Raw genomic sequence first — 27501 nt, 5'->3', positions numbered from 1 at the left:
TTGGAGGGGCATTTTACCCTCTTGGGGGGGAAATTTAGCCCCTGGGGGGCAGTTTACCCCTGGAGGGGGGGCAATTTACTCTAATGGGAGGGGCAGGGGGGTCCCCCCAATAATGAGAGTAACTCGTACTAAAATAGTCGCTTTTATTCGTTAGCAAAATTAGTGATTGGGGGGTTATTTACATGCCCCCCCCCCCCCACCAAGGAGGGGTGTCACATGGCAGCGGCAGGGGGACTATGGGGTACTGGGAGGGACTGGGAGCTGTTGGGGGGGGGCTCTGGGGGTTGGAGATGGGACTGGGGGAGCTGGGGGGGCTCCGGGGCTGGAGGGGGGGGACTGGAGCTGGAACTGGGGGGTGCTCCGGGGCTGAAAGGGGGAGACTGGGGCGGGGGGGGACGCGACTCTGCAGTTGGGACAGGGAGGGGCTAACTGGGAGGGGCTAACTGGGAGGACCAAACTGGTGGCCACAGGGCAATGGGTGCGACCCAGGACGGGGGCGGGGGGGGACAACAAGAGGACGTCTGAGCAGGCGGGATGGGGGGGGGGGGGGGGCTGGGAGGGGTGTCTCCCCATCATGGGTACCCCCGGGGGGGTCCCCCCAAAACCCTCTCCAGATAATTCTGCAGCTCCCGATCCTGCAGAGGTGGGGGGGGACGGCGGGGGGGGCGGTAGGAAAGTCCGGGCCGAGAGATGATTGGAGATGGGAAAGGGTCGGATTCGGGGTCGGGGGGGTCGGATGAGCCTTGGGGGGGCCCCCACAGTTGCTTCTTTCTTGCGTTTCTGCTCGACATCATGGATGATGTCTACCACATCATCGGCTGGGAGGTGGAGTTTGCTGGAAAGCTCAATCAACTGGTCAATGGTGCCGGGATCAAGGTCATCGACGTCGGCCGGATCCTGCGGCGGGATCTCGTTGGATCCTGCTGGGATCTCGTTGGCCCCCGGTGGGATCTCGTTGGCCCCTGGTGGCATCTCATTGCCCCTGGGTAGGATCTCGTTGCCCCTTGGTAGGATCTCGTTGTCTTCCAAGCCCCCATTGCCTTCAAAGCCCCCGTTGACCTCCAAGCCGTCACCCTCCAAGCCCCCGTTGCCCTCCAAGCCATCACCTTCAAACCCCCCATTGACTTCCAACCCATCATTGATCTCCGATGGGATCCCATCACCATCTGGCAAGTCATCATCTGGCTCAGCCTCTTCTGATCTCTTATCCTCGGCTACGGCAGCACCGGGACCACGGAGAAGATACCGGAGAAGGAGATCGGATGCCAAATCGGCCAAACGTTCTTCTTCGGCTGCCGCTTTGCGAGCCGCTTCGGCTTGTCGCCGACTTTCAGCCAACTCTTCGTACCGTCGTTCCAACAACCGATGCTCCAAGCTTTGCTGTTGCCGAAGTTGCCTGGAACTCGGCCAACCCCGATCCCGTTCCCGTTCCCGATCCCGTTGCCGATCCCTCTTAGCTTCGGCCCGAAGCCGTCCGAGTTCTTCCAGGTCCTTCAACACCTCATTATGGTTTCCCAACGATGCTGAACGTTTGGTCAACCCAAGATGGGGTTCGGCGGGGGGTGGGGGCGGGAAAGGGCTGGGACCTCCCTGTCCCCCACCCCGATGGGATTCGGTGGGGGGGCGGGGAGAGGTTTGGGGGCGACTTTGGACCAAGAGGCTGATGGAGAGGAGGAGCGCGGCACTGCGGAGGGGCCGCGGTGGGGCCGGCATGGTGCCTGGTTGGGAGAGGGGAACATGACACATGATACATGGGAAGTGGGTTTGGGGGGGGGGCTGACCCCCAAATTTGGGAATCAGCCCCCCCATACTATTGCACCCCCCAACATCCCCATGTCCCCCGCTCCCAGCCCATCATCCCCCTGCCCCACATCCCGCAGAGACCCCCCCCCATATGTGTCGTCATCCCCCAGTGTCCCCCCCCGGACCCCCATGTCCTCCCTCCATGTCCCCAGTGTGTCCCCCTCTGTTTTGGGGATCACCCCCATGCTATGTCCCCCAGAGACCTCCCCCATATACCCCTACGTCCCCCCTCCATGTCCCCAGTGCCCCCCCCCTTTTGGGGGATTACCCCCATGCTATGTCCCCCCCCCATCCCCTCCCCATGTCCCCAGGGACACCCTAAACCCCCCCAGATGCCAGCTGATACAGTGATTGGGGGAACACACGACACGCACAGGAACTGGGGTTGGGGGCGGCTGCACCCCCCCAGCTTTCGGGTTCACCCCCATGCTGTGAACCCCCTCCATGTCACCCAGAGAACCCCCCCATGTTCCCCCTCTTATGTCCCCCAGGGACAACCCCCCCCAGGTGCCGGTTGATGCAGCAATATATGGGAGGGGGGGGCACGTGTGCAAGGCACGTACATGCATGACACACCCGCCCGTGGGTGGTGACACGCACACGGCTCACACTCGCACACACGTGTGAACACGCAGTGGTGTGCAACACCTGCACACAGAACATGGCGGGGGGGCAACACACACACACATACACACACCCCCAGGGAACACACCCACACGCACACACCCCCGCCAGGGCACACACTCACACGCGTGTGCACCCACCAGGGTGACATATGCACACACAAACATGCACCCCCTCACCGGGAACACGCTTGCACACCCCTGGGAACACACTCACGCTTGCACAGCCTCCCGTGAACAGCCCCCCCGCCAGGGAACACACCCACGCGTGCATACCCCAAGCACACGCACCCCACCCCCTTTGTCGCTGCTCCCCCCCAATACCCCACCCAAGCCCCTTTTCAGCCCCCCCCCAAAAAAAACGCCGTCGGAGGGGGATGACCCCTCCCAGCCGCCCCCCCCAAAATACCCTCTAGATCAATGGGGGGGGTCAAGGGGTATTTACCGGTTCCGGGGGGGTCTCTCCGATTCCGGGGGGATCTCCCTTCACCTCCCCCCCTTCTCCAGGCTGGGGGGGGTCGGCGGCTGGGTCGGGGGTCGGTTCTCGGTGAGGGGGGGTGGGTCCCGGTAAGGGGGAGGAGGTTTTGGGGGGCTGGTCCCGAAGAGGGTGGGGGTTGGTCCCGGTGAAAATTTGGGGCGGGGGGGGTCCCGGTAGCGTCCGCCCCTGTCCGGCGTCTCGCCCTTCAGCACCCTGGACAGCGCCGGCACCGCCCCCTTTATACACGCGGGGGGACCCACGTGGGGGGTCTCCATTGACGTCAATGGCCCATTCATAAAATCCGGCCGGGCCCGGGAAAAAAGAAAAGCGGGGGGAGGTGGGGAGGTGGGAGGGAGGTGCGCCGCGCGCATGCGCAGAGCGCCCCGCTGGGGAGCGGCCGCGGAGATGAATGAACGCGGGGGGATGAATGGGGCGCGACGGGGGGGGCGGGGGGCGGATGAATGAATGGGGGGGGGCACGCGCGTGTGCACACACACACACACACACACAGAGGCCCCCCAGTCCCTACGCAGCCCCCTACACACAGAGACACACACAGACACACACACCCCCGCACACACAGCCCCCTACACATACATACAGCCCCCCCCCGACAGCCCCCCGCACACACAGGACCCTCCATTCCCCCACACCCCCCCATATCCTATACACACCCAGACAGCCCCCCATACCCCTACACCCTCCCAGAGCCCTATACACCCCCCCTACACACCCAGACACCCCCTACTACTACAGCTATACATGCAGAGCCCTACACACCACACACACACAGCCCCCCCATACACACCCAGAGCCCTACACATACACCCCCCAACACACACAGACACCCCCCATGCCCACAGAGCCCTATACACCCCCCCTACACACACATATACCCCCCCATACACACACACACCCCCCCACACACACGCTCCTACAAGGACACCCCCCCCACCCCAAGGACACGGACACCCACACAACAGCCCTTCCTCTGCCTATACATACATATGTATCTATAGAGGACAGTGTGCATATATACGTGTCTAATGAGTATATATGTGTGTGTATATGCATATACATGTCTGTATATACATATATATGTGTGTACATACATATATACGTCTGTATATACATGTATATGTGTGTATATGCATATACACGTCTGAATATACACATATGTGTGTATGCATATATGCATCTGTATATACATGTATATGTGTGTACATGCATATACTCGTCTGTATATACATATATGTGTGTGTACGTGCATATATACGCCTGTATACATGTTTCTATATGGGTGTATGCACATATATACGTATGTATCTGCATATACACGTGTATAGACATGTGTATGTGGATATAGGCACGTGTGTGTATCTGTAGGTGTCTATATGTAGCCACACGTGTGCCCATGTCTCTATACCTGTCTCTATAAGTGTGTATAGGTCTCCATAGGTCTCTCTATAGGTGCGCACCCCCTGGCCAGCACTGCAGGAGGAGGTGACTCACCAATGCAGCTGTTTGGGGGGGGGGAGTGGGGGGTGGTGAGTGTGCAAGTGTGGGTGTGCAAGGGTGTAGGTGTTGGGGGGGGCCCTTATAGAGCTCCGACCCCTCCCCCACCCCCCTGGGGGGGCTCGGGGGGGGGGGCCGATGAGTCATTAATTGCTGCAGCTGCTTCAGCCGTGTCCCCCACAGGCAGCGGGGGGGGGGCTATGGGGGGTTGTATGGGGGATGTATAGGGAGAGGGAGGGGGATGTATGGAGGCTGGGGGTGTATAGGGAGGCGCAGGGCTGTGGGGGATGTATAGGGACAGGGAGGGCGTATGGGGGGTGTATGGGGAGAAGGAGGGGGCGTGTATAGGGGCAAGGGGGGTGTGAGGGCAAGGAAGCTGTATGGGGGGATGTATAGGGAGAAGGAGGGTGTGGGAGGATGTATGAAGGCTGGGGGGGTGTATAGGGACAGGGAGGGTGTATGGAGAGAAGGAGGGGGTGTAGGGGCAAGGAAGTTGTAGGGGGGATGTATAGGGACAGAGAGGACATGTGGGGTATTTAGGGGCAAGGAGGGGAGTGTATAGGGGCAAGGAGGGGGGGGATGTATAGGGGCAAGGGAGTGGATGTAGAGGGAGAATGAGGGAGTGGGGGAGGTGTATAGGGGCTGGGAGGGTGTGGGTGGGATGTACAGGGTCAAGCTGTATGGGTGTGTATAGAGCCAAGGAGAGAGTGGGGGGTGTACAGGGGCAAGGAGGGTGTTTGGGGGAATGTATAGGGTGAAGGGGGGGGTGTATAGGGTCAGGAAAGCTGTATGGGGGTGTATGGGGGCTAGGAGGGTGTACTGAGGGTGTAGAGGGGCAAGGAGGTTGGAGGGGGGTCTATAGAGACAAGGGGGCTGTATGGGGGCAAGGAAGGGGTGTGGAGGATGTATAAGGGCAAGGAGGATGTGGGGGGATGTATGGGGGCAAGGAGGCTGGGGGGTTCTATAGGGACAAGGTGGCTGTATAGGGGATATATAGGGAGAAGGAGACTGTGTAGGAGATGTGTAGAGAGGCTCTGCAGGAACTGTATGGAGGATATGGGGTGGGGGGGCTGTCTAGTGGCAGGGGGGATCTGTGGGGACAGGGGGGATGTATGGGGCATGTATAGGGCTCAGGGCTTGGGTGGGGGAAGTCGTATAGGGCTGGAGGGTCTCTAGAGGGGTTGGGGAATTCTATAGGGGCTGGAGGTGCCCTATAGGAACTTGGAGGGTGCTCTATAGAGCCTGGGAAGGGCTGTATAGGGGCTTGGGGGGGGCTCTATAGGGGCTGGGGGAGTGCCCTATAGAGCCTGGAAAGGCTGTATAGGGGCTGGGGGGATCCATAGGGGCTGGGGGGAGTCTATAAGGGCTTGGGGGGGACCATAGGTGCTTGGGGGGCTCTATAGGGGCTGAGGGGTGCCCTATAGAGCCTGGGAAGGGCTGTATAGGTGCTTGGGGGGCTCTACAGGGGCTTGGGGGGTCCACAGGGGCTGGGGGGGGGGGCCATGCAGGCCTCCCTCCCCCGCCTCCCCCCCTCCTCCCGTGGATGATTCACCCTGCGGCAGCGGCGCCGCCCCCTCCCCCCACCCCGAGAGGAGCGGGGGGGGAGGGGCGGCAATGACGTCACCTCGGGATTACGTTGGGGGGGTCTCCTACTGCAGCGGCAGGAGCGGATACCCCCCCATTCCCCCCCCCCGTCCTTGGGGTCACCCTGACCCACCCCCATCCCGCTCCGGCCCCTCCCCCCTCCCGGACGCCTGGGTCCCTGATTCATCACCTGGGGGGGAGGGGCCCAGTGACACACACACCCCCAAATTTGCCCCTGGGGGGGAGGAGGGGGCCCTGGGGCGGGGGGGGGTCTGGACACCCCCCCCACCCGGGGGAGGGGCAGTCTCGTGCCAGACGCTTTGCCACGCGTGTGTCACCGGGACCCCCCCTCCCCCCCCCACGCGGGGGGGGGTGTGTCTCCGTGGACTCACGTGGCGCCCGGGGGGGGGGCAACATCCCCCCCATTGCTATGGCAGCCGTTGCTAGGGCCCCAGCATCCCTGTTGCTATGGCAACTGTTGCTAGGGGACCTGCTGTAGCCCCCCCCTGTCACGGGGGGGGCAGAAGGACACACCCCTCTCTGCAACACCCCCCCGCGCAAAGCACCCCCTGTGTGCAACACCCCCCCAACACCCTCGTGCGACATGCGTGGACGTGCAAAGCGCGGCCTGCAGCCTGTGCAACACAGCGCGGCCTACAACACCCCCCGTGCAACACCACCCCCCCCAGTGCAACAGCCTGTGCAACACCCCCCCTGGTGCAACACCCCCTGTGCAAACCCTGTGCAAAGCGGGGGGGCGGTGGGGAGCGTGCCCCCCCCCGGCCCCTCCGGCAGCCCCGTGGCGCCGCGGCAGCGCCTCCGCCCGCGGAGCGGGAGGACCGCCGTTCGAGACCCGCCTGGGGACGGTCCCCGCTCGTCCGCGCGCGAGACACGCCCGACCCTTTGCACACGCGTGTTGCACGCGGCAGCGCGCGCCTCGCACCTCGCCCCCCACTGCACGAGCACCCCACCCCCGCCCTGCATTGCGAGTGCCCCCGTCGCCCACCCCCCTTTTTGCGTACGACCCCTTTGCACCCCCCAATCGCAACCCCCACGCCTGCGCTGCATCCCCCCATTGCAGCCCCCTCCCCACATCGCCCTCCCCCTTTTGCACCCCCCCTTGCAACCCCCTCCCCCATTGCACCCCCCCACTGCTCTCCCCCCTTGCACCCCCATTGCAACCCCCTCCCCCCACTCCCCCCCATCACCCCCCATCTCCCCCCTTACCCCATCCCGCCCCCCCAGACCCCGTGGCCGCGCATGCGCGCAACCGCTGGGGCCAGGCATGCCGGGCAGCGCGCGCAACCGGGGCAGGCGGCGCCGTGGCTTAGTTGGTTAAAGCGCCTGTCTAGTAAACAGGAGATCCTGGGTTCGAATCCCAGCGGTGCCTTTTAGCACACCTTCCCCCCCCCCCCCCCCCATGGGGGGGGCCCCAATTTTTTTAGGATGGGGGAGGCCGAGGTGGGGAAGGGAAAGGGGGATTATGTGCGTTTTTTGGGGGTGGGGGTGCAAAGGAGGGTTTGGGTGCCTCGTACCCCACACACACTTCCCAGTGGGGCACACCACTTTTGAGAGGGGGGAATTGGGGGGGGGGCTGGAGGCAGGGAGGGGGGAGGAAGGGGGAAGGAATTGTATATTGGCGGAGGTGGAGGGGAATGCGGGGTGCAAAAGGGGTGGGGGGTTAAAGAGAGGGGGTGCAAAAGTGGGGGGTGCAAGGAGGGGAGAGGGGTGCAAAGTGGGGGTGCTGGGTGTAAAGTGGGGGTGCATCCCACCAAAGGGCCCCCACATTCAGCTGCCATTGAGCCCCTCCCTCGCTCCCCACCACGGAGCAGAGGCTGAACTGGGGGGGGGGTGTTTATTGGGGGGATTGAGGGGGTTTGGGGGGCTGGGGAGAGGGTCATGGGTGTGTTGTGGGTTCGGGGGGGCTTGGATGGGGGGTTCGTGGGGATGGGAGGTTCATGGGGGGGTCAGACGATGGTGAGGTGGGTGCTGGGTGCCACCCCACAGGCCTCTTTGTGCCCCTCGAAGAGCTGCTGGAGCCGCTGCAGGTAGAGCTGGTGGTAGTGGGCCACCTCCTGCGGGGAGGGCCGGGGCAGGCGGGGAACCTCCAGGGGGGCACCCACTGCGGGGGGGGGAGAGTGGGGGGGTGGGCACATCCACCCCCCGCACCCCTGGGTGCACCCACTGTGCTCCCCCTGCACCCCAGCGTGCCCCCCCTGCACCTGCTGTGCCCCCGTTTGCTCCTCCTGCACCCCTGGGTGCACCCACTGCGCCCCCCTGCACCCTTGCATGCACCCACTGACCCCCTGTGTGCACCCACTGCACCCCCGCCTCCCCCCAGCCCCCCCCCATTCCCTGCACCCCCAAATCCCCCCCCCAACTCACCCACCACAGTGAGGGGCACAGCGAAGGGCAGGAAGGGGAGCCCCCCCCTTCCCCAGAAGAAACAGGGGGCGAACCCCAAAAGTGCCTTCACCCCCCGCTGCAAGCGCCGCGGCCACGAGCCCTCGGTGAGGGGGGGCTGATGGAAGGTGTCCTGCTCCCCAAAAACATACACCGGCACCAGGGGGGTGCTGACCCCCCACGGGTCAGTACTGCACCCCCAAAACCTCACGGCATCCTCCCTGCACCCCAAAAAGCCCTGAGCACCCTCCCAGAGCTCTGCTGCACCCCAAAAAGCCCCATTGCCCCCCCCACTGTCCCCCATTGCCCCCCCAGGCCCCCATTAACATCCCAGTGCCCCCCCATTCCCCCCCACCCCCACTGACCCCCATTACCCCCCATTCCCCCCAATTCCCCTATTGGCCCCCAGCCCCCCATTAACCCCCATTTTCTCCATTGCCCCCCCAGCCCCCATTACCCTCCACTCCCTCCATTGCCCCCCAGCCACCCATTGCCTCCCATTCCCCCATTGACCGCCCAGCACCCCATTAACACCCCAGTGCGCCCATTGCCCCCCAGCCCCCCATTCCCCCCATACCCCCCAGCTCTCCCATTCCCCCATTGCCCCCCCCGTTCCCCCCCTTACCCGTGGCGCAGGGCCAGGCGCACGAAGCCCCTCCGCTGGCGCAGGGTGACACGGTGACACCCCCGGGTCCCCTCCAGCGCCTCAGCCGCGCCCCCCACCATGATCACCAGGGCCTGATCCTGCCGCCCCAGCACCCGGTCCAGGCAGCGCTGGCTCACCGGGCACAGCCCTGGGGGGGGGGGCCGTCAGGGGGGGCTGCACCCCAAAAACGGACGCCCCTGCACCCCAAACACCCCCAGCGTACCCCAAAGAGGCACCCTGCACCCCAAAAAGGATCCCTGGACCCCCCAAGCCCCCACCATACCCCAAAGAGACACCCTGCACCCCAAAAAGGGCCCCTGGACCCCAAAAAGAGCCCCTGGACCCCCCAAACCCCCACCATACCCCAAAGAGACACCCTGCACCCCACAAATGGACACCCCTGCACCCCAAACACCTCCACTGTACCTCAGAGAGACACCCTGCACCCCAAAAAGGACCCCACTGCACCCCAAACACCCCCACCATACTCCAAAAAGAGACCCTGCACCCCAAAAAGGGTCCCTGGACCCCCCCAAACCCCCACCATACCCCAAAGAGACACCCTGCGCCCCAAAAAGGGCCCCTGCACCCCCAGACCCCCCCTCACCAGCAGCCAGGGAGCACTGCACCCTGCCCCCCAAACCCCTCAGTGCCCCCCAATGTCCCCCATAGCACCCCAATACCCCCCGTAGCACCCCACAGTCCCCCCAGACTCCCCCTCACCAGCAGCCAGGGCGTACTCCCGGTAGAGGGGGAGGCGGAAGAGCCCAGCCAGGGCGGCCAGGCTGGGGCGCAGCCCAGGGCAGGGCCCCCCCATATCAGCGCCCCCCCCAGCTCTGGGGGTCCCCCCGGCCCCCCGCCCCCCCGTGACGAAGGCCCCGAAGACCCCGATGCAGGCGATGCCGTGGGGGTGGGCGGCCAGGAGGTAACTGCGCCCGGGGGGCAGGGGGGCCGAGCGGATCACCTGGGGGGACACATGGGGGGACACTGGGGGGACATGGGGGGGACATGGGGGGATAGGGGGACAGGAGGACATGGGGATGGGGGAGCATGGGGGGGATAAGGGGAGACAAGGGGGACATGGGGAGATTGGGAGGGACATGGGGGGGTTAGGGGGACAAGGGGATGTGGGAGGACATGGGGGATAAGGGGGGGACATGGGGACATTGCTGGGGGCACAGGGGGACAGGGGTGTCGGGGTCACAGGGACATGGCGGGGCGACAGGGACAAGAGGACATAGGGGGATAAAGGGGGACATGGGGGGGACACATGTCCCCCCCCTTACCTTGATGGGGAAATAGTCACAGAAATGGTCCCAAATCTTCCAGTTTCGGACCCAATCACAGTGACGGGCACCTTGGGGACGCAGGGTGACATTGGAGGGGGGCACAGGGGACTTGGGGGTCCCTGTCCTCGGGGTCCCCCACCCTGGATGTCCCCACCCCTGGGGGTGTCCCATGGCCCCGGTGTGTCATCGTCCCCCGCCGTCCCCCGTCCCCACTTCTCATCACTTTGGTGACATTTGGGGTCCCCATGTCCCTGTCCCCATGTCCCCCTCCATGCCCCCCCCCAGGGGTCCCCCCTCCTTGTCTCCATGTGTCCCCCCCATGTTGCCCCCTCTCTGGTGTCCTCACAATGTCCCCATGTCCCTGAGCATCCCCACCGTGTCCCTGTGACATCCCCCCCACCCCGGTGTCCCCATGCCCCCCCCCGGGTCCCCCCCCCGGGTCCCCCCCACCGTGTCCCCACCTCTCTCGGGGCCGTCCCAGTCCCAGAGCCACCACCCCCCATAGAGCACGGCCAGGAGCCAGAACCGGCTCTGCAGCAGCAGCAGCAGCAGCAACACCGACACCGGGCCTGGCGGGGGGGGACGGGGGGGTCCTGAACACCTGGGTCTCCTCCGATGGGGGGGGACGACCCCCAGGCCTGACCCCCCCATCACCACCCCCCACCAGCCAGGGGGGCACCCAGCTTCTAAGGGGGCATCTACACCCCCCCCCAAGGGGCATAAACCCACCCTATGGGGGCAATTAACCCCCCCGGGGTGTAATTGCCCCCTCCCGGGGCGTAACTGCCACCCCCAGGGTGTAATTGCCCACCCCCGGGGGCACAAACCCCTCCCAGGGGTGCAATTACTCCCCTCAGGGGTGCACTTAACCCCCACCATGGATACCACTGCCCCTCCCCCAGAGTGTAATTGCCCCCCCCTCCCAGGGCATAAACCCCCTCAGGGGTGCAATTACCCCCCCCGGGCATAAACTGGCCCCCAAGGGTGTAATTGCCCCCCCCCCCAGGGGGATACCCCCCCAAGAGTACAATTACCCCCCTTCCCAAGGGAATACCCCTCCCTCAGGGTACAATTACCCCCCCCCAGGGAGACATTACACCACCACCACCACCACCACCCCCCCCCCGAGCATAAACTCCCTCTATGGTTTCAGTTACCCCCCCCAGGGGATTTCACCCCCCCCAGGGTCCAATTACCCCCCCAGGGGTGCAATCACTCCCCCCCAAGGTGTAATTGCCCCCCCAAAAGGCCATAACGCCCCCCAGGGGTGCAATTACCCCCCACCCAAAGGTATAACCCCCCCCCCCAAGCACCCAATTACCCCCCCAAGGGGTAATACCACCACCCCACGGGGAATAACTGCCCCTCCCCCCCCCCCAGGCCTCACCAAGGAAGAGGAAGGTGAGCATCCACTGCAGCACGCACAGCGCCTGCACCCAGTGCCGCAGGGCACCCCCCATCCCGGGGGGGGTGGGGGTGGGAGGGGGCAAAAAAAAAAAGGGTGACCCTGGGGGGGGGGGGTGTGTCACAGGGACCCCCCCACCCAACTTTGGGGACACCCCCTGCCCCCCACGTACCTCCCGTGGGTGCCACGTCCAGGCGCTGGCCCCGCACTTTGCCCTCGGGGCGGGAGGAGGAACCCAGGCGGGGGGGGGGGGGGGGGAGGAATAAAACGGGGGGACCACCCCCATAGCACCCCAAAACCCTCCCAGGGCCCCCCCCAGAGCACCCAGCTGGGAGAGCCCCACCCCAAAACCTGCCCCAACCCCTCCTGCACCCCAAAACCCAACTAATTCTCCCCAAATCCAGACACCAAAGTGCCCCCCAAAACCTTAAGACCCCCCCCAGCACACCCAAATGCCCCCCAGCACCCCAAAACCCAGACACCAGTGCCCCCCAAAACTTTGCGACCCCCCCAAATCCCCCCCAGCACCCCCCAAAAAAAAAATCACCCCACACCTCCAGCTGAGCTGGTTTATTGGAGGCGACTGAGGACAGAATACAGAAGGTCTGGGGGGGCTCCCCAAGAATCTGGGGGCTCCCCAAGGATTTAGGGGTATCCCTAGGGATTTGGGGGTTCCCCTCCTCAGATGAAGGTGAGGTGTCGCTCGGGGGGGACCCCGTACCCCAATTTATGCTCCTCGAAGAGGGCGACGAGTCTCTCCAGGTAGAGGCCATGCCACCGCTCCACCGTCTGGGGTGAAGGATTTGGGGTACGGGGGAGCACCAGGGGGGACCCCACTGTCAGGGGTGGGAAAGGGGGGGACCCAGGCATCGGGGTGCCCCCCCAAAATAAAATTAGAGGGGGTCCTCAGGGACCCAGGCAGCCGGGTATGCCCCCCCCTCCAAATCTGCCTTTATCCCAGTTGCTTGCAACAACCCCCCCAGGGGATTGGGGTTGGGTAATGGGGAGGTGGGGGGTGGGGGCACTGGGGCAAAGGGCCCCCCCAAATTCTGCCATGCCCAGCCCCCACCCCAGGCATCCAGCTGACCCCCAGATCAGCCCCCCCACTCCAGAAGGATTGAGGGGTTCAGGTACCCCCCCCATCCCAACTGCACCCCCATATATGAGACCCCCCCACTCTAAACCCCATGGGATGGATTTGGGGTTCCCCCTCTGCATGAATTTGGGGGTGCCCCCCCAGGGGAACGCACCCATCCAGGCCCCCCCAAATCACCCTCCACCACCCTAGGGTGCCTAAGGGGTCACCCCACCCCAACAGCACTCCTATATATAAGCCCTCCCTCCAAACCCTATAGAATAGATTTGGGGGTGCCACCCCCCAGTTTTGGGGGCTTACCGACGGTGTGGATGGGTCGGCGGAAGGGCAGGAGCCCGAAGCTGTACTGAAAAACCCCCCGAGCGTGAAAAAGGGGGATGGCCACCCCCAAAATCCGTTGGAGTCGGAGCTGGAACCGCCGTAACCCCGATCCCGGGGGATTCGGGATTTGTCGAAACAGCTCGTTCTCCCCAAAAGAGAACACTGGCACCAAGGAGGCCCTGGAGGGGGGGGGGCAGGGAGGTAGGTCCTGCTGGGTGTGGGTTGTCCCCTTCTGGGGGGGAATACACACACCCCCCTCCTTGGATTTGGGGGAGCCCACCCCCAGACACCCCAAGTCCTTATAAGGATCCCCCCCAGGTACCCCATGCTCCCCCCCCATCCCAGCACTACAGGGATCCCCAGCACCCCAAAAGCCCCCACATGGGGACAGGCAGGGACCTCAAGCACCCCCCTGCACCCCAAATTCCCCCTTGGGGACCCCCCCCAGCACCCCAAATCCCCCCCCCTCCAGGACTTCCCACAACCCCAAATCCCCCCTGGGGATCCCCAAATCCCTCCTGTGCCCCTCCTCAGAACCACGAATCCCCACCCAGCACCCCAAATCCACCCCCCCCCCCCCCCAACTCACCCATGCTCCAAGGCGATGCGGACAAACCCCTTCCGCCCCAGCAGCTGGAGGGTGAGAGCCCCAGGGTGGGCATCCAAAGATTCAGGGGGCCCCCCCAGGGCAATGACGGCCACTTGCCCCCCACCTTCCCGGCTCAGCAGGTACTCCAGGCTGGACTTCTCCGATGACACCAACCCTGCAACGGGAGGAACCCCGCCGTACCCCAAAATTTAGCATGCTGACGGACCCAGATATCCAGGCTGGGTGCACCCCCAAAATTTAGGGTGCTGGGGGACTTGGGTATTTGCTGAGTGCACCCCCAAAAATTGAGGGTGCTGGGTGACCCTCCAGGCTCAGCACCCTAAGGAGCACCCCAATTCTGGGAGGAAGAGACCTCTCCAAACTTACCTCCGGACATCATATAGTCGCGGAAAAGGGGTAGACGAAACCAACAGGGAAGGGTGAGCAAATGGGGGCGCAGCCCGGGGAAGAGCACCCCAAAACCCGTCGCTTCGGTGCAGAAGTTGGCGAAGGCGCCAGCCGCCAAAACCCCGTGGGGGTGGAAACCGAAGATGTAATTATGACGGGGGTCCAGCTCCGTCGTCCGCACCAGCTAATTTTGGGGGGGACACAGTTTGAGTTTCTTCTAAGGAACCCCAAAGCCTTTTCAAGAGGCCAAAGCCTTCAGAGACCCCCCCCCAAATCCTCCTGAGATGCCCCCAAAACCCCCGAGATGCCCCCAAATCCTCTCAAGGATCTCTTCAGGGACCCCCAAAACCCCTCAAGGACCCCCAAAGCCCCTCACACTCCCCTAAAATCCCCCCAGGAACCCTATCAGGTACCCCCAAACCCTCAGAGACTGCCAAAACCCCTCATCCTCCTTAAAATCCCCCCCCAGAGACCCTGCCAGGTTCCCCCAAACCCTCTGAGACCCCCAAAAGCCCTCAGAGACCCCTTGAGAGACCTCCAACCCCCACCATGGCCCCCTAAAACCCCCCTAGGGACCCTATCAGGTACCCCCAAACCCTCTGGGACCCCCAAAACCACTCACACTCCCCTGAAATCACCCCAGGGACCCTATCAGGTACCCCCAAACCCTCTGGGACCCCCCAAAACCCTCAAGAAACCCCCCCAAAAAACTCAAGACCCCCAAGCACCCTCACAACTCCTCTAAAATCACCCCAGGGACCCTATCAGGTACCCCCAAGCCCTCTGGGACCCCCAAAACCCCCTCAAAGCCCCCCCAAAGACCCTCTGAGACCCCCAAAACCCCCTCAAGGACCCCCAAAAAACCTCAAGCACCCCTGAAATCACCCCAGGGACCCTATCAGGTACGCCCAAACGCTCTGGGACCCCTGAGCCCCCTCAAAGACCCCCCAAGGACCTCCCAAAACCCCCTTACACCCCCCTAAAATCACTCCAGGGACCCTATTAGGGCCCCTCAAACCCTCGTGGACCCCCCAGGGACCCCCAAAACCTCCTCAGGGGCACCCCCCCTCCCCAAACACCCCCCCCGCCCCGCCCCCAGACTCTAGCTCACCGAGATGGGGAAGTAATCCCGGAAGTAAGTCCAGAGCGGCCACCCACGTACCCAAGCGGAACGGCGCCCCCCGCGGCGGGGGGTGTCACGGTCCGCCAAGAGCCAGAGCCCGTAGAGCAGCGCCGGCAGCCAGAGCGATCCGCGCAGGGCCAGGGCGAACAGCAGCGCGCACAGCTGGCCTGGGGGGGGCAGGCGTCCCGTGGGGGGGGCACGGGGACACCCCCCCTTAGGGCTACCCACCCCCCCAGGCACCCCCTGTCCCGGGGTCCCCAGTTTCCTTCAGGACCCCAAAACCCCCAGGATGGGGAGCACCGCGCGCAGCTGGCTGGGGGGGGCCAGGCGGCAGGGAGGGGGGGCGGGGGGGGCAGGGTGACCCTCCCTCGGGGTCCCCACGCCCCCGGCACCCCCTTTCCCGGGCTCCCCATTCCCCCCTCCGGCACCCCAAAACACCCCCCACCCCCCCAGGGGAAAGCCAGAAGACGGCTGCCCTAAGGAACCCGGGGGGGCGGGGGGGGCTGGGGGCCCCCGGTGCCCCCCCAGTGCCCCCCCCGGTGCTCACCGAGGGCGAGGAAGGAGCAGACCCATTGCAGCACGGCGGCGGTCTGGAGCCGGCGGCGAAGGGGGAGCCGGAGGGGGGCGAAGTGAAGGGGCATGGCCGGGGAGGGGGGGGGGGTCACTGGGAAGGAGGGAGGTGACTGGGAACGACGGGGGGGTCACTGGGAGCGGAGGAAGGGAGGGGAACTGGGAGCTGCTGGTTTTAATGGGGCTGGTCCCGCCCCCGACCCCTGCCCTCCCCTGGGGGGGGAGGGTTGGGTAATGGTGGGGGCTTGTGCAAACGCTTGTGCAGCGTCTAGGGTCGTGCAAAGGCACGTGCAACGTTCGGGGCTTGTGCAAACCCTTGTGCAGTGCTGGGGCTTGTGCAAATGGACGTGCAACGTCTAGGGCTCGTGCAAATGTCGGTGCAAAGTTTGGGGCTCGTGCAAACACATGTACGACATTTGGGGCTCGTGCAAGTGCTTGTGCAACGCTGGGGCTCGTGCAAAGGCACGTGCAAAGTTTGAGGCTTGTGCAAACAGCTGTGTGACATTTGGGGCTTGTGCAAAGGCACGTGCAAAGTTTGCAGCTTGTGCAAATATGTGTGCAATGCTGAGGGCTGTGCAAATGCACGTGCAATACTTGGAGCTCATGCAAAGGCACATGCAAAGTTTGGGGCTCGTGCAAACACATGTGCAGTACTCCGGCTTGTGCAAAGGCATGTGCAAAGTTTGGGGCTCGTGCAAATGCACATGCAATACTTGGAGCTCGTGCAAAGTTTGCAGCTTGTGCAAATCCCTGTGCAATGCTGGGGCTCCTGCAAAGGCACGTGCAATGTTAGGGGCTCATACAAATGCCTGTGCAAATTTTGCAGCTTGTGCAAATGCATGTGTGTGATGCTGAGGGCCGTGCAAATGCACATGCAATGCTGGGGCTCGTGCAAAGGCACGTGCAACATTTGGGGCTTGTGCAAACATGTGTTGAAAGTTTGCAGCTTGTGCAAACGCCCGTGCGACGCTCAGGCTCGTGCAAATGCACGCGCAAAGTTTGCAGCTTGTGCAAACGCCCGTGCGACGTCTGGGGCTCGTGTTCCCGCGCGAGCCCTGGCGCGTGTGCAGGGCCCTGGGGCTCGTGTGACACTGTGCGCGTGCAAGGACAGGGGCTGCACTGGGATGAACTGGGAGTTTATTGGGTTATTTACAGCGCGCAGGTACAGGTATTTACAGGGGGGAGTCACCGTCCCCGGGGGGGGGGGAATCCCAGAGCCCTTGGGGATATCGTGGGGCACCCAGGTCACCCCTGCCCCCCCCGCCCCCTCCCAGAGGGGTCCTGGGACACTGGTGGGGGGATATGGGGGCACTGGGGGACCCGCCAGGTCACCTCTGTGTCCCCATAGAGGGGTCCCAGAACACCGGGGGGGACACAGGCCACCCTCTGTGTCCCCATAGAGGGGTCCCAGGGACACATGGGGATCCCCTAGGTCACATGGGGACACTGGGGGGGACATGGGGACACTAGGGGACCCCCAGGGACACTTTGAGGCTCCCCCGGGTCACCTCTGTGTCCCCATAGAGGGGTCCCAGGACACTCCGGGGGAACACAGGGATGCTGGGGGACCCCCGAGCCAACCCCCCGTCCCCAGTAGCAGGGTCTCAGTGGGGTCACTGGGCAGACTGGGGGGACTGTGCCACTGCCCCGGGGGTCCCGTTGGCTTTACCGAAGGATGGGGGGGGCGGTTGGGGACTGTCCCCAGGCTCCGATTTGGGGGTGACAGCGGAGGGGACAGCGGCAGCAGGGGAGGTGGTGGCAGAGGGGGACAGTTGGGGTCCTGGGGTGGTGGCACCCGTGGGCGTCCCAGTGCCCCCCTTGCTGTCACCGGTGGGGGGTAGGGACACCACGATGTACTTCTGGACGCTGCCAGTGACGGTGGCACTGGGGACCGTGGGCGCCGCCGACACCAGTTTCACCACGGGCTGGACGCTGGGGACAGTGGTGGTGACAGGGGAGGTGGCCGTGGGCGCCGGGCTGGTGCTGAAGGTGATCACCTGTGGGGCAGGGGGACAGCATGGGGCACGGGGACATGGGAACAGCGTGGTGGGTACAGGAACCATTGGGGGTATGGGGACGTGGGGACAGTGTGGGGACATGGGGACAGCGTGGGGGTATATGGGGACCGTGGGGGGTACAGGGACATGGGGACAGTGTGGGGAGGTGGCGACCACAAGGGGCCCGGGGGGGACACAGTGACCACTGATGCCACCATGACGGAGACCATCAGGGACACCGGGGATGACACCGCCATGTCACAGCCCTGGGGACACCCCAGAAAGAGACACCAAGGACGGGGCTGGGGGGGGGAGGGGGAACACGACACATACAACACACCTCAGGGACAGACCCGATGTCCCCAAAATGTCCCCACGGGTGGTACCTGCTGTGACGCACTCGTCCCCGAGGCCGATGACATGACGATGAATTTGGTGGGGGGTGGCGAGGGTTGGGTGGGGGTCCCTGGGCGCCCCGAAACCAGAGTCTGCACGGGGAGGGTGATGGCACTGGGCACCTTGATGATGCTGGGGGGTCGCGGGGGCCCCCCCTGGCCCTGGGGGGCCTGTGACAAGGTCAAGGTGGGACGTGGCTGTGGGGACAACGATGGGGATGGTCACATCGGGGAGGGGGGGGTGAGGGGACACGTGTCCTGGGTGCCCCCTGTCCCAGCCCCCAGCCCGCCAATGCCCCCACTCCGTGTTTTTGTGTGTTCCCCTCCATGTCCTCACATTTCCCCTCGTCACCCTGTACCTCCAGTGCCAGGTCACATGTCCCCTCGTGTGTCCCCCCAGGTGACCCTGCGTCCCCCATGACCTTCACATCCTCCCACATCTCCCTGGCCCTTGTGTCCCCATTTCCCCCCAAAGTCCCATGTCCCACATCCCCCCCCTGTGCCCCCCCAGTGTCCCCACATCCCCCCCATATCCCCACGTCCCCCCCCAGGTCCCCAAGCCCACCCAAGCGACGGCGCATCGACTTCCCACACTCCCACCCACGCCTTCACAAGGCTGCAGACCAACGTGTCCCCTCCACGTCTCCATCCCACGTCCGTGTGTGTCCCCCCCAGCGTCCCCGTGTCCCCTCCCCACGTCCCCTTGTCCCCACCTGGGTGATGGTCAGGGTGGTCCGGTTGACTTGCTGGGCCTGCATGGCGGCTTGCGCCCGCGCCTTCACCACATGGGTGCAAAGCAAAGCCCCCAGGTACCCAAAATCCCCCTTGTAGGAGTCCTGGTTATCAGGGGGGGGCCGGATTTTGGCCAGCACCGGGGCACAGTGCTTCTGTGGGAACAATGGGGACACCACTGTGACAAAGGGGGGGCACACCCCCCCCAACAGCCACAACCCCACCCCCCAACCCCCCCCCAACAACAGCCACGTTCTCCCACCTGCACCATCCCTCCAAAAGTGCCACCTCCAGCGCAGTCTGGATGCAATCCTGCTAATTATGGGGTGACACAGTGGCCCCCCCCCCGCAAATCGTTCTCTCTGTGTTGTCTTTGTCCCTGTAATGTGTGTCCCCCCCCCAGAAAAACGTGTCCCCAAGTCCCACCAGCAGCAGGGTCTGGACATGATCGGCCCCGATCTTATCGATGTTGCTGACCACGGGACCTTCTAGTATACTCCGGACCCGTTCGCCTTCCACCTGCAGCCGAGGTAGGATCAACGTCTTAATGACCTGGGGACAAATTAGAGACATTAAGAGGACATTCCTGGGGGGAGGAATGGTGTGGAGGAGGGGACATGGGGTCCCAGAGGGGGGTGATGCTGCAGGAGGAGACGTGGGGGACACACACAAACACACAGAGGGGTGCAAGAGAGGACGCGAAAAGGGGGGATATGACACTGCGGGGACGATGCCGTGGGGCAGATGTGGCTCTGTGGGGCGCGGGGGACACATGGTGACAGGAAAGCAGGGGGACACACACTTACGTCATGGCCCAGCTCGGCCAGCCCCGCGATGGAGCCGTAGCGTGTGGTCCAGGGCGTCTTCTCGTCCACCCAGCTCTGGGGCAGAGAGGGGGATGTTGACCCACGGCTCAGCTTCTGCCCCACACTCTGCCCCATAGCCCTCAGCCCTGCCCCACAGCCCCAGTTCTGCCCCAAACCCTCTGCCCCATAGCCCTCAGCCCTGCCCCACAGCCCCAATTCTGCCCCAAACCCTGCCTCACAGCTCCCTCCCTGCCCCAAACCCATCCCCATCTGCTGCTCCACAGCCTTGGTCCTGCCCCAAACCCTGCCCCACGGCCCAAACCCCTGCCCCCAAATCCCCATCCCTGCCCCACATCCCCATCCCTGCCCCACATGCCCACCCCACATCCTAGTCTCACATCCCCATCCCTGCCCCACATGCCCACCCCACATCCTAGTCTCACATCCCCAGCCCCACCTTGGTGAAGGTCTTGGTGATGCGGGACTGGATGTTGTTGGTGGTGGTGCTGAAGTTCTTGCAGACCTGGGCCACCAGCCGGGCGGCGAAATCCCGCAGGGCCCAGTGGTTGTCCACGTCGGGACGCAGGCAGAGCTGGCGGCTGACGATGCACGTCATGACGGCAGGGATGAGCTCGTGGAGCTGGGGGACACGGGGCGGGCGGGGAACGCAGGGGTCAGCCGGGCGGGGGGGAAACGTGGGGGGACAGTTTGGGGCGGGGGGGGACACGGGGACAGCCCCACGTCAGGACACAGGGAGAGGTGGTGATGATGGGGAGGAGCTTGTGGTGCTTGGGGACACAGGGGCTAAATGTGGTGACCTGCAAGTGACATGAGGGTTAGGCATGCAGGACACAGGGACAGCCCCACGTCAGGACGCAGGGAGAGCTGGTGGCTCCCGATGCCTGTCGTGACGACGGGAACGACCTCGTGGCGCTTGGGGACACGGGGAGGATGACACGGGATGGTCACAGCAACCCTGAGTGACCAGGACAGGCTGGTGACGCCCTCTGGGGGGGTCCCAGGTAAGGGACAGGAGGGGGAGACGGTCACCCCCCCCCCCAAGACTCACGTATTTTTCCAGGTAGAGAGTGGGGTTGTCCATCAGAGCCTTCACCATCCTCATGAGGTAGATGAGGAGCGCCAAGTTGTTCTGCACCACGTTGACGCGGACCTGGCACAAAGGGGGGGGGGACTGTCACAAGACCCATGCCGCTTTTGGGGACACATCTGTGTCACCTACCCCCCCGGAACTCACCCCCTCCGAGATGAAGGTGCTGAAGCGTGGAAGCATCTGGTAGAGACCGGGATCGGTAGCGATGCTCTGGAGGGCTTCCTGGTGTGGGGGGGACATGGGGATGTCACCCCAAAGGGACAAGGGGATACCCCAAATGACGTGGGGGGGGTTGGGGACATGGCAGGGCGGGACAGGGACCCATAAAGAGGGTATTGAGGATGGAGGGAGAGCAGGAGGCATGGGGACGCCAACCCAAGAGGTCATTGTTGATCTGGGGACACCTGGATGTCCCCAAAAAGGGCGTTGGGGACCCCCAGGATGTTTGGGGACATCAGGGCGAGGTGGTGGGGTTGGGAGGGGACAGGGACACACTCACTGCGCGTTTGGCCTCGCAGGAGCCCACGCAAGCCTCGGTAATCTCCTTGTAGTAAAGCTGCTGCTCCACCGAGAGCTCGTGGACACTGCGGGGTTTGAGGCGGAGCGGGGTCCCCTCCAGCAAGGGACCCTTCTTCTCCTTCCCTGGGGGACACAGGACAGGGAGGGGGGGACAACACGGTCACCAAGGGCTCAAGAACCCCCCCAAAATCCCAACAGACACCCCCCGGAGTTCATGAAGTGCCCACAGAGCCCATAGATGCCCCACAACCCTTCATGAACACCCCACAGACCCCTCAAACACCCCACAGACCCTCAAATCCCCCAGAGATGCCCCACAACTGTTGACGAAGACCCCATAGAACCCTCCAACACCCATAGATCTTCCTAAACACCCCATGGATGCCCCAACCCCCCCCCCCCAAGATACCCCACAACCCTTCATGAACACCCCACGGACCCTTCAACCCCAACATAGATCCCTCCCAAACTATCTGGAACACCCCACAGACCTCTCACACACCCCATAGATGCCCCTTCTTGAGCTCCCCATGGACCCCTCAAACACCCCATGGACCCACCCCAAACCATCCTGAACCCCCCACAGACCCCCCCCCAAACACCCCCCAGACCCTCCCGAATGCCCCACAACCCTTCTCTCGCCCCATAGACCCCAACCCCCCCACCTTTGCCATCAGTGGTGGTCACACTCTGTCCTTTCCCCTTCAGGGTCCCATCGTCCTCCTGCCCTGGCTTGGTGGACTTGAGGGGCTCTGTGGCTTCGGCCTTCTGCTGCTCCTTGGGGGCTGGGCGGGGGGAAAAATGGGGTGTTTGGGAGGGTTATCCACCCCCCCGATGGGGGGCAAATCTACCCCAAGGAGGAAGAGGGGCAGCTTGCTCACCAGGTGGTGGGTTTTCAGGGATGGCCGGCTGCACCCCCTCGATGCTGAGCCAGTGAGCTGTGAGTGGGGAGAGAAAAATGAGATGAGGAAAACACCCCCCCCAAGCCTAAAATCACCCCCAACCCCCCCAAAAACCACCCCCACCCTTGAGGCAGACGTCGAGGGGTACGCGGGGCAGCGGGGTGTTGATGATATCGCTCAAATCCACCTCTTTTTCCTCGTAAAAATAAAGCTCACGGCCGCCGCCGCTGGCATAACGGAAAGGGATGAATTCCTGAGCGTGGAAGCCGTAGAGGGGCTGTGGGGGGAAATGGTGGGGAGGGTCAGGGGGGGCTGGGGGACCCCAAACCCCCCCAAGGGTGCTGGGGGTCCCCCCCGAAATTGGGTGGTCGTGGTACCTCCACGTTTTTGAGCTTGAGAGCAAAGTCGACGTCCCCCGTCGTCAGCTTGCGCCGCTTCCCCATGTGCATGAATTTGAGAGCGTCCTAAAGCGGGGGGGGGGGGGGGGGGCAAAAAGGGGGCACAAGGGGTTAGGGGAAACACCCCCCACCCCCCCAAGAATGGGGGATGTCACCAGGGAGGGGACAGCGAGCCCTGGATGGGCTGTCACCCCCTTGTGCCCCAAACCCAGGGGCTTTGTGTCCCTCTGTCCACATCCCCATCATCCCCCAAAAGCTGGGTGATCTGAGGGGGTGTGTCCCCCCCAAAACCCCGTGCCCCCCCACCTGGGCTATCTCCTTGAGGCGGTAGCTGGCCTCCTCGGCCAGCAGCTGGCAGGTCTCTTCGGGCACCTGCCCGATGCCCATGGCCTCCGCCATCACCTTCATCGACTCAGCCGGCAGCAGCGTGTGGCTCAGTTTCAGCTTCTTCTCCTCCGCCATCCTCCTCCTCCTCCCCCAAAACCGGAGGCGGGGACCCTAAAGCTGGGGGGGGTGGGGGGGGTGGACCCCAAAGCTGGGGACCCTAAAACCAGGGAGACCCTAAAACCAAGGGAAGCCCAAAGCTGGGGGACCCCAAAGCCGGGGGGATCCTGAAGCCGGGAACCCCAAAACCGGAGGGACCCTAAAGCCGGGGGGATCCCGAAGCCGTGGAGACCCCAAGAGAGCCCCCCACACCCGCTATAAGGACCCCACAAGCGGGGGGGGGGACACCGCAACAGAAGGACCCCGCGGGGGGATGGGGACACCCCCCCCGCCCCTCGGCCACCTCTCACGCCGCCTCCCTGTTTCCCGCCGCCGCCATCTTGGCTCGGCCCCCCTCAGCGCCAGGTCCTGGCCGAGGTGGGTTGAGGGGAGGAGAGAGCGGAGGGAGGAGGCCAAGCCGAGCTTCCTCAAACCACCCCGTCCCCACGCGGATAAGATTGTCGCGACAGAGAACTGCGGTACGAAAATTAATCGGGGCTAGTGGCGGTGGTGGGAGGCGGGACTGAGAGGAGCTCGCTATCGCCCTGCCAGGACCTGCGCGGCGGTAGGAGGGGCGGTCGGCGAGGGTAGTGCTCGGAGGGCACTGCGCATGCGCATCCTGGCGGGCGGGGGAGGTGGCGGGCATCGCGCATGCGCACGCCGGAGAGCGTTGGAGTAAGGGGGGGGTTGGAGTAAGGGGGGGGGGGGGTGCGTGAGTGGGGGAGACCATTGGGGGAATGGGGGGGGAATAGGGGAGACCATCGGGGACAGTGGGGGGGGGCATGGGGGGTAAAGGGGGGAGACCATTGGGGCGATGGGGAGGAGATTGAGGGGAATAAGGGAGACCTTTGGGGGAATGGGGGGGAATGGGGGAGAACATTGGGGTAATGAGGGGGGAATGGGGGAGACCACTGGGGGCGATGGGGGGGGCAATGGGGGAGACCATTGCAGTAATGGGGGGGGACGATGGAGGAGACCGTTTGGGCATGACAGGGAGGTGATGGGGGAGACCACTGGGGTAACGGGGGGGGTGGGGGAGACCATTGGGGGTCTCCTTCACCCTTATCCCCCCCCCAGGCCGCTGCGACGCGATGCCCGGCCGACCTCAACCACCTCCAACCTCTGACCGTCGCCCGGCCCCGTGACCCCCCGACCTCTCCCGTGACCCCCCCAATGCCGCGGGGGGTGCGGACGTCACCCCTGGGGGCACGGGAGGTGGCGGGTGCCCCCTACACCCTACGGGTGCTCCAGGAGGGCTACTGCTCCCCCCAGCCCGACGGCACCTTCCGCGCCGACGGCTCCGTCACCCTCGTCTGGGGGGGCCCCGTCACCGCCTTGGTGGACACGGGGGGTCCTTGGGACCGCCAGCGTCTCCTCGACCTCTTGGCCGAGCAAGGGCTGTCGCCAAACGACGTCACCCACGTCGTCTGCACCCACGGTCACTCCGACCACGTGGGGAACATCAACCTCTTCCCTACGGCCACCTTGTTGGTGGGCCTTGACCTGAGTCGGGGTGACGGGTGCTACCTGCCCCACGACTTGGCGAAGGGGCGTCCCTACGTCCTCCACCCCGGTCACCTCGAGGTGATGGCCACCCCGGGTCATACGATCGACCACGTCAGCGTGGTGGTACATGACACCTCCCTGGGGACCGTGGTGGTGGCCGGGGACTTGTTCGAGAGGGAGGAAGATGAGGAAGAGTGGAGGGCGTCGAGCGAAGACCCGGCGAGGCAGGAGCAAAGCCGTCGACGGGTGATGGCCATGGCCGACGTCATCGTGCCCGGTCACGGACCGCCCTTCCGGGTCTTCAGGGAGCGGGGGGACGGGAAAGTCCCTTGGGAGGAGGAGGATGAGGGGACTGCTGCCACTAGAGATGGTCCCAAGGGACACGGGGACAACCCCAGGGGAGATGTGACCCCTGGAGATGTCCCTGAAGAGGAGGGGAACGGGACTGGAAATGATCCCAGGCCGTGAGAGACGCCCTGGGGACATCCCTTGGGGGAGGAGGAGACCCAGGGACGTCCCAGAGGGAGACAAGACCTCCGTGAAGATGTCCTCAAGGGAAGAACATGTTTTTCGGGATGTTGCCAGGACGGAAGAGCCCCGGAGGGTGTCCTCAAGGCTTTGAAGACCCCATGAGATGTCCCTGAGGCACAGGAGCACCGTGGGGACATCTCCAAATGTGAAATAAAGCCCATGACCATCCCCTGGTGCCGTGTCTTTGTGGGGTAACGAGGATGCTAGCGAGCTGGGTGATACTGGTGTCCCCCACCAGTGTCCTCCCAGTGCCCAGGATGCTCCCCAGCTCTCCAGGGATGGATGTATGGTGGGGCATGGGGACATGAGGACATGGGGAATTGTGTGCCCTGCCATGACAAGCCGAGCCCATGAACACTAATGTAATTTTCACACCTCATGAGCATCTTCTCACCACCGTCTGCTCAAGACAACATCATCCCCGTGAGCTGGAGTCCTGCGTCTTCCCAACCTGGACATGGAGATGAGAGTTCAACCATGAGGTTCCATCAGAAAACACCCACAGTTGCCCCAACCCACCTTCTTCATGACCCCATCCTTTTCCACACGTCAACTCCGCTTGCCTTTCAGTGGTGACATCCAGGACTATCTCCCCGTGGTCCTTCTCTGCCAGGACCTCCATGTCATGGTGGGCAGTCACCCCATTTGTTTAGTCCTTCCCAGGAATGATGTTCTCTCAAAAAATGGTTTTGCTGCGAAAAAACCCACCTGAGCTTGTTCTCCACCCAAGTCTTAGTGATAACCATCTGGTCTGGAGGTCTCCTTGCTCCGTGGGGTCTTTGCCAACCCTTGTAGAGTGCCTTGGCAGTGGAGATGCTTTGCCCATGTGATGGGCACTCAGGAGGGGCTGGTGGCCGTTCCCTACTGGGACCAACTTATTGGCCACCGTAGGTCCCATCTCTTGAGCCAGAAGCTCTCGGCAAGGCTTGAAGAAGACCCTACAGAGCACGGTGGCCCCAAAGACACTCTACAAGGGTTGGAGAAGACCACACAGAGGAAGGAGATCTCCAGACCAGAAGAACAATCTTTCAGAAACCAACACCGACCGTAAATGACAATAGAATCCCACCCCAAACCCCCAAAATCTCCAGAGAGGTGTCAAGGAAGATGGATGAGTCCACCCAGAGCAGACTCCTCTCCTCCTGAGAGGACCGCCTAGGCCAGAGAACGTTCTCGCCTTCTCTCAAGGACTCACGAGGGCATCAGGGCTGACAGTAGAAGTCCTCAGGGATGGAGTAGAGACATCGTGTAGAACAGCAAAGACCAGAAGATGGCTCTGGAGGACAAGGGTGGATTCAGGAAGGGTTTTGATGGACCCAGAGGTGTTGTCATAGGGTTTAGACGGGTCTTGACGGGGCCAGGGAGACCGAAGAAGGCTTGGGTGATCTCCAGACCAGAAAACCCATGGTGGGGACGTTGTGATGAAGTGGATCCAAGCAGAGGACAGATGTCCAGCAACAATCTGGAGACATCCTAGATGGTCTAGATGATAAGTGGATGTTGGGGGGCTCAACAATGGCCCCAGGAAGGGTTTTGGGGGGAGCTGGAGGGATGCAAGGTGCCCTAGAGAGCCAAAAGAGAGTCATGGGGCATGAGGAAGATCTTGGGAGGCTTCATGACAGGAATTGAGGGGTCCTGAGAAGATCAGAGGTCGCCCCAAAACATGACCTGAGGGGTTCAGAAGGCCCAGGTCACCCCAAAACGTGACCCAAAGGGGTTCAGAAGACCCCAAGGCTACCCCAAAATGTGACCTGAGGGGTTCAGAGGGACCTGGAGCACCCAAAAACATGATCTGAGGGGGTTGGAGGGCTCCAGGGGAGTCCAAAACATGACGTGAGGGGTTCAGAGGGCCACAGGACACCCCAAAACGTGACCTGAGGAGTTCAGAGAGCCACAGGTCACCCTAAAACATTACCTGAGGGGTTTGCATGTCCTCAGGGCACCCCAAAACGTGACCTGAGGGGTTCAGGGTTCAGAGGGCCCTGGGGCACCCCAAAACATGACCTGAGAGGTTCAGAGATCCTCAGGTCACCCCAAAACATGACCTGAGGGGTTTGGTGGGCCACAGGGCACCCCAAAATGGTTGGGTGTCTCTCAAGGCTCCCCGTAACTGGAGGGGATGGGGACGGGGACGCAGAGCCAGGTTCTGCTGGATGAGCCAATGGGAGCTCTGGGATGGGGGGGTGGAGGTGGCTGACGTCACAGGCGGGGGGGGGGGACGATGACACCAGGGCATTACCCCCCCCGCAATGGGACCACGGAAGGTAA

The 27501-nt window shown here is 63.6% G+C and overlaps 4 protein-coding genes and 1 non-coding gene across 9 annotated transcripts; 2 read left to right on the top strand and 3 right to left on the bottom strand.

The window, feature by feature from the left end:
• Nucleotides 1-126: 126 nt before the first annotated feature.
• On the bottom strand, nt 127-3010 carry VGF (VGF nerve growth factor inducible). The gene is made up of 2 exons (XM_069799737.1): nt 2872-3010; nt 127-1718 (listed from the first exon to the last, which is right to left on the bottom strand). Exon 2 carries the CDS (start codon nt 1711-1713, stop codon nt 235-237), a length of 1479 nt encoding a protein of 492 aa, XP_069655838.1. The 5' UTR covers nt 1714-1718; nt 2872-3010; the 3' UTR covers nt 127-234.
• A 4309-nt stretch (nt 3011-7319) lies between these two features.
• TRNAT-AGU (transfer RNA threonine (anticodon AGU)) lies at nt 7320-7393 on the top strand. The gene has a single exon. It is a non-coding gene; the product is annotated as a tRNA-Thr (tRNA).
• A 1023-nt stretch (nt 7394-8416) lies between these two features.
• On the bottom strand, nt 8417-16833 carry LOC138688470 (2-acylglycerol O-acyltransferase 2-A-like). 4 transcript variants are annotated; one of them, XM_069799732.1, is made up of 11 exons: nt 15831-16833; nt 15272-15450; nt 14140-14344; nt 13753-13927; nt 13143-13342; nt 12468-12582; nt 11729-11771; nt 10803-10910; nt 10339-10409; nt 9032-9200; nt 8417-8539 (listed from the first exon to the last, which is right to left on the bottom strand). In XM_069799732.1, exons 1-10 carry the CDS (start codon nt 15922-15924, stop codon nt 9113-9115), a joined length of 1278 nt encoding a protein of 425 aa, XP_069655833.1. In that variant the 5' UTR covers nt 15925-16833; the 3' UTR covers nt 8417-8539; nt 9032-9112. The 4 variants fall into 4 exon arrangements, with proteins under 4 accessions (XP_069655833.1, XP_069655832.1, XP_069655834.1 ...); XM_069799731.1 differs by having other exon boundaries at nt 8435-8576; XM_069799733.1 differs by lacking the exon at nt 11729-11771 and having other exon boundaries at nt 8435-8576; nt 10803-10872.
• Nucleotides 16834-16973: 140 nt separating this feature from the next.
• TAF6 (TATA-box binding protein associated factor 6) lies at nt 16974-23564 on the bottom strand. Of its 2 annotated transcripts, XR_011327363.1 has the most exons (15): nt 23020-23564; nt 22693-22779; nt 22439-22592; nt 22295-22351; nt 22079-22198; nt 21394-21536; nt 21039-21116; nt 20853-20954; nt 20241-20423; nt 19784-19858; nt 19404-19529; nt 18959-19132; nt 18237-18443; nt 17362-17850; nt 16974-17237 (listed from the first exon to the last, which is right to left on the bottom strand). XR_011327363.1 is itself a non-coding variant. In XM_069799730.1 (14 exons), the coding sequence occupies exons 1-14, from the start codon at nt 23173-23175 to the stop codon at nt 17467-17469; spliced, it is 2046 nt and encodes a 681-aa protein (XP_069655831.1). In that variant the 5' UTR covers nt 23176-23564; the 3' UTR covers nt 16974-17466. The 2 variants fall into 2 exon arrangements, 1 of the variants encoding a protein (XP_069655831.1); XM_069799730.1 differs by having other exon boundaries at nt 16974-17850.
• A 256-nt stretch (nt 23565-23820) lies between these two features.
• Nucleotides 23821-25401, top strand: MBLAC1 (metallo-beta-lactamase domain containing 1). Its single transcript, XM_069799735.1, has 2 exons — nt 23821-23871; nt 24274-25401. Exons 1-2 carry the CDS (start codon nt 23848-23850, stop codon nt 25168-25170), a joined length of 921 nt encoding a protein of 306 aa, XP_069655836.1. The 5' UTR covers nt 23821-23847; the 3' UTR covers nt 25171-25401.
• The last annotated feature ends 2100 nt before the right edge of the window (nt 25402-27501 follow it).

The sequence above is a fragment of the Haliaeetus albicilla genome, chromosome 13, assembly GCF_947461875.1.
Source record: "Haliaeetus albicilla chromosome 13, bHalAlb1.1, whole genome shotgun sequence".
Lineage (NCBI taxonomy): Eukaryota > Metazoa > Chordata > Aves > Accipitriformes > Accipitridae > Haliaeetus > Haliaeetus albicilla.
The sequence above is the reverse complement of the archived record's forward strand: the minus strand, read 5'-3'. Positions and strand labels throughout refer to the sequence as shown.

Excerpts from the sequence above, each read along its gene's own strand:
- VGF (XM_069799737.1), bottom strand. The coding sequence starts at position 1,713 with ATGCCGGCCCCACCGCGGCCCCTCCGCAGTGCCGCGCTCCTCCTCTCC.
- TAF6 (XM_069799730.1), bottom strand. The coding sequence starts at position 23,175 with ATGGCGGAGGAGAAGAAGCTGAAACTGAGCCACACGCTGCTGCCGGCT. Across the intron at positions 22,780-23,019 it reads GCCTCAAGGAGATAGCCCAG|GACGCTCTCAAATTCATGCA; the intron begins GTGGGGGGGCAC and ends CCCCCGCTTTAG. Across the intron at positions 22,593-22,692 it reads TCAAGCTCAAAAACGTGGAG|CCCCTCTACGGCTTCCACGC; the intron begins GTACCACGACCA and ends TTCCCCCCACAG.
- MBLAC1 (XM_069799735.1), top strand. The coding sequence starts at position 23,848 with ATGCGCACGCCGGAGAGCGTTGGA. Across the intron at positions 23,872-24,273 it reads GCACGCCGGAGAGCGTTGGA|GCCGCTGCGACGCGATGCCC; the intron begins GTAAGGGGGGGG and ends TCCCCCCCCCAG.
- LOC138688470 (XM_069799732.1), bottom strand. The coding sequence starts at position 15,924 with ATGCCCCTTCACTTCGCCCCCCTCCGGCTCCCCCTTCGCCGCCGGCTC. Across the intron at positions 15,451-15,830 it reads CTGCTCCTTCCTCGCCCTCG|GCCAGCTGTGCGCGCTGCTG; the intron begins GTGAGCACCGGG and ends TGCCCCCCCCAG. Across the intron at positions 9,201-10,338 it reads GTGACTATTTCCCCATCAAG|GGCTGTGCCCGGTGAGCCAG; the intron begins GTAAGGGGGGGG and ends CCCCCCCCCCAG.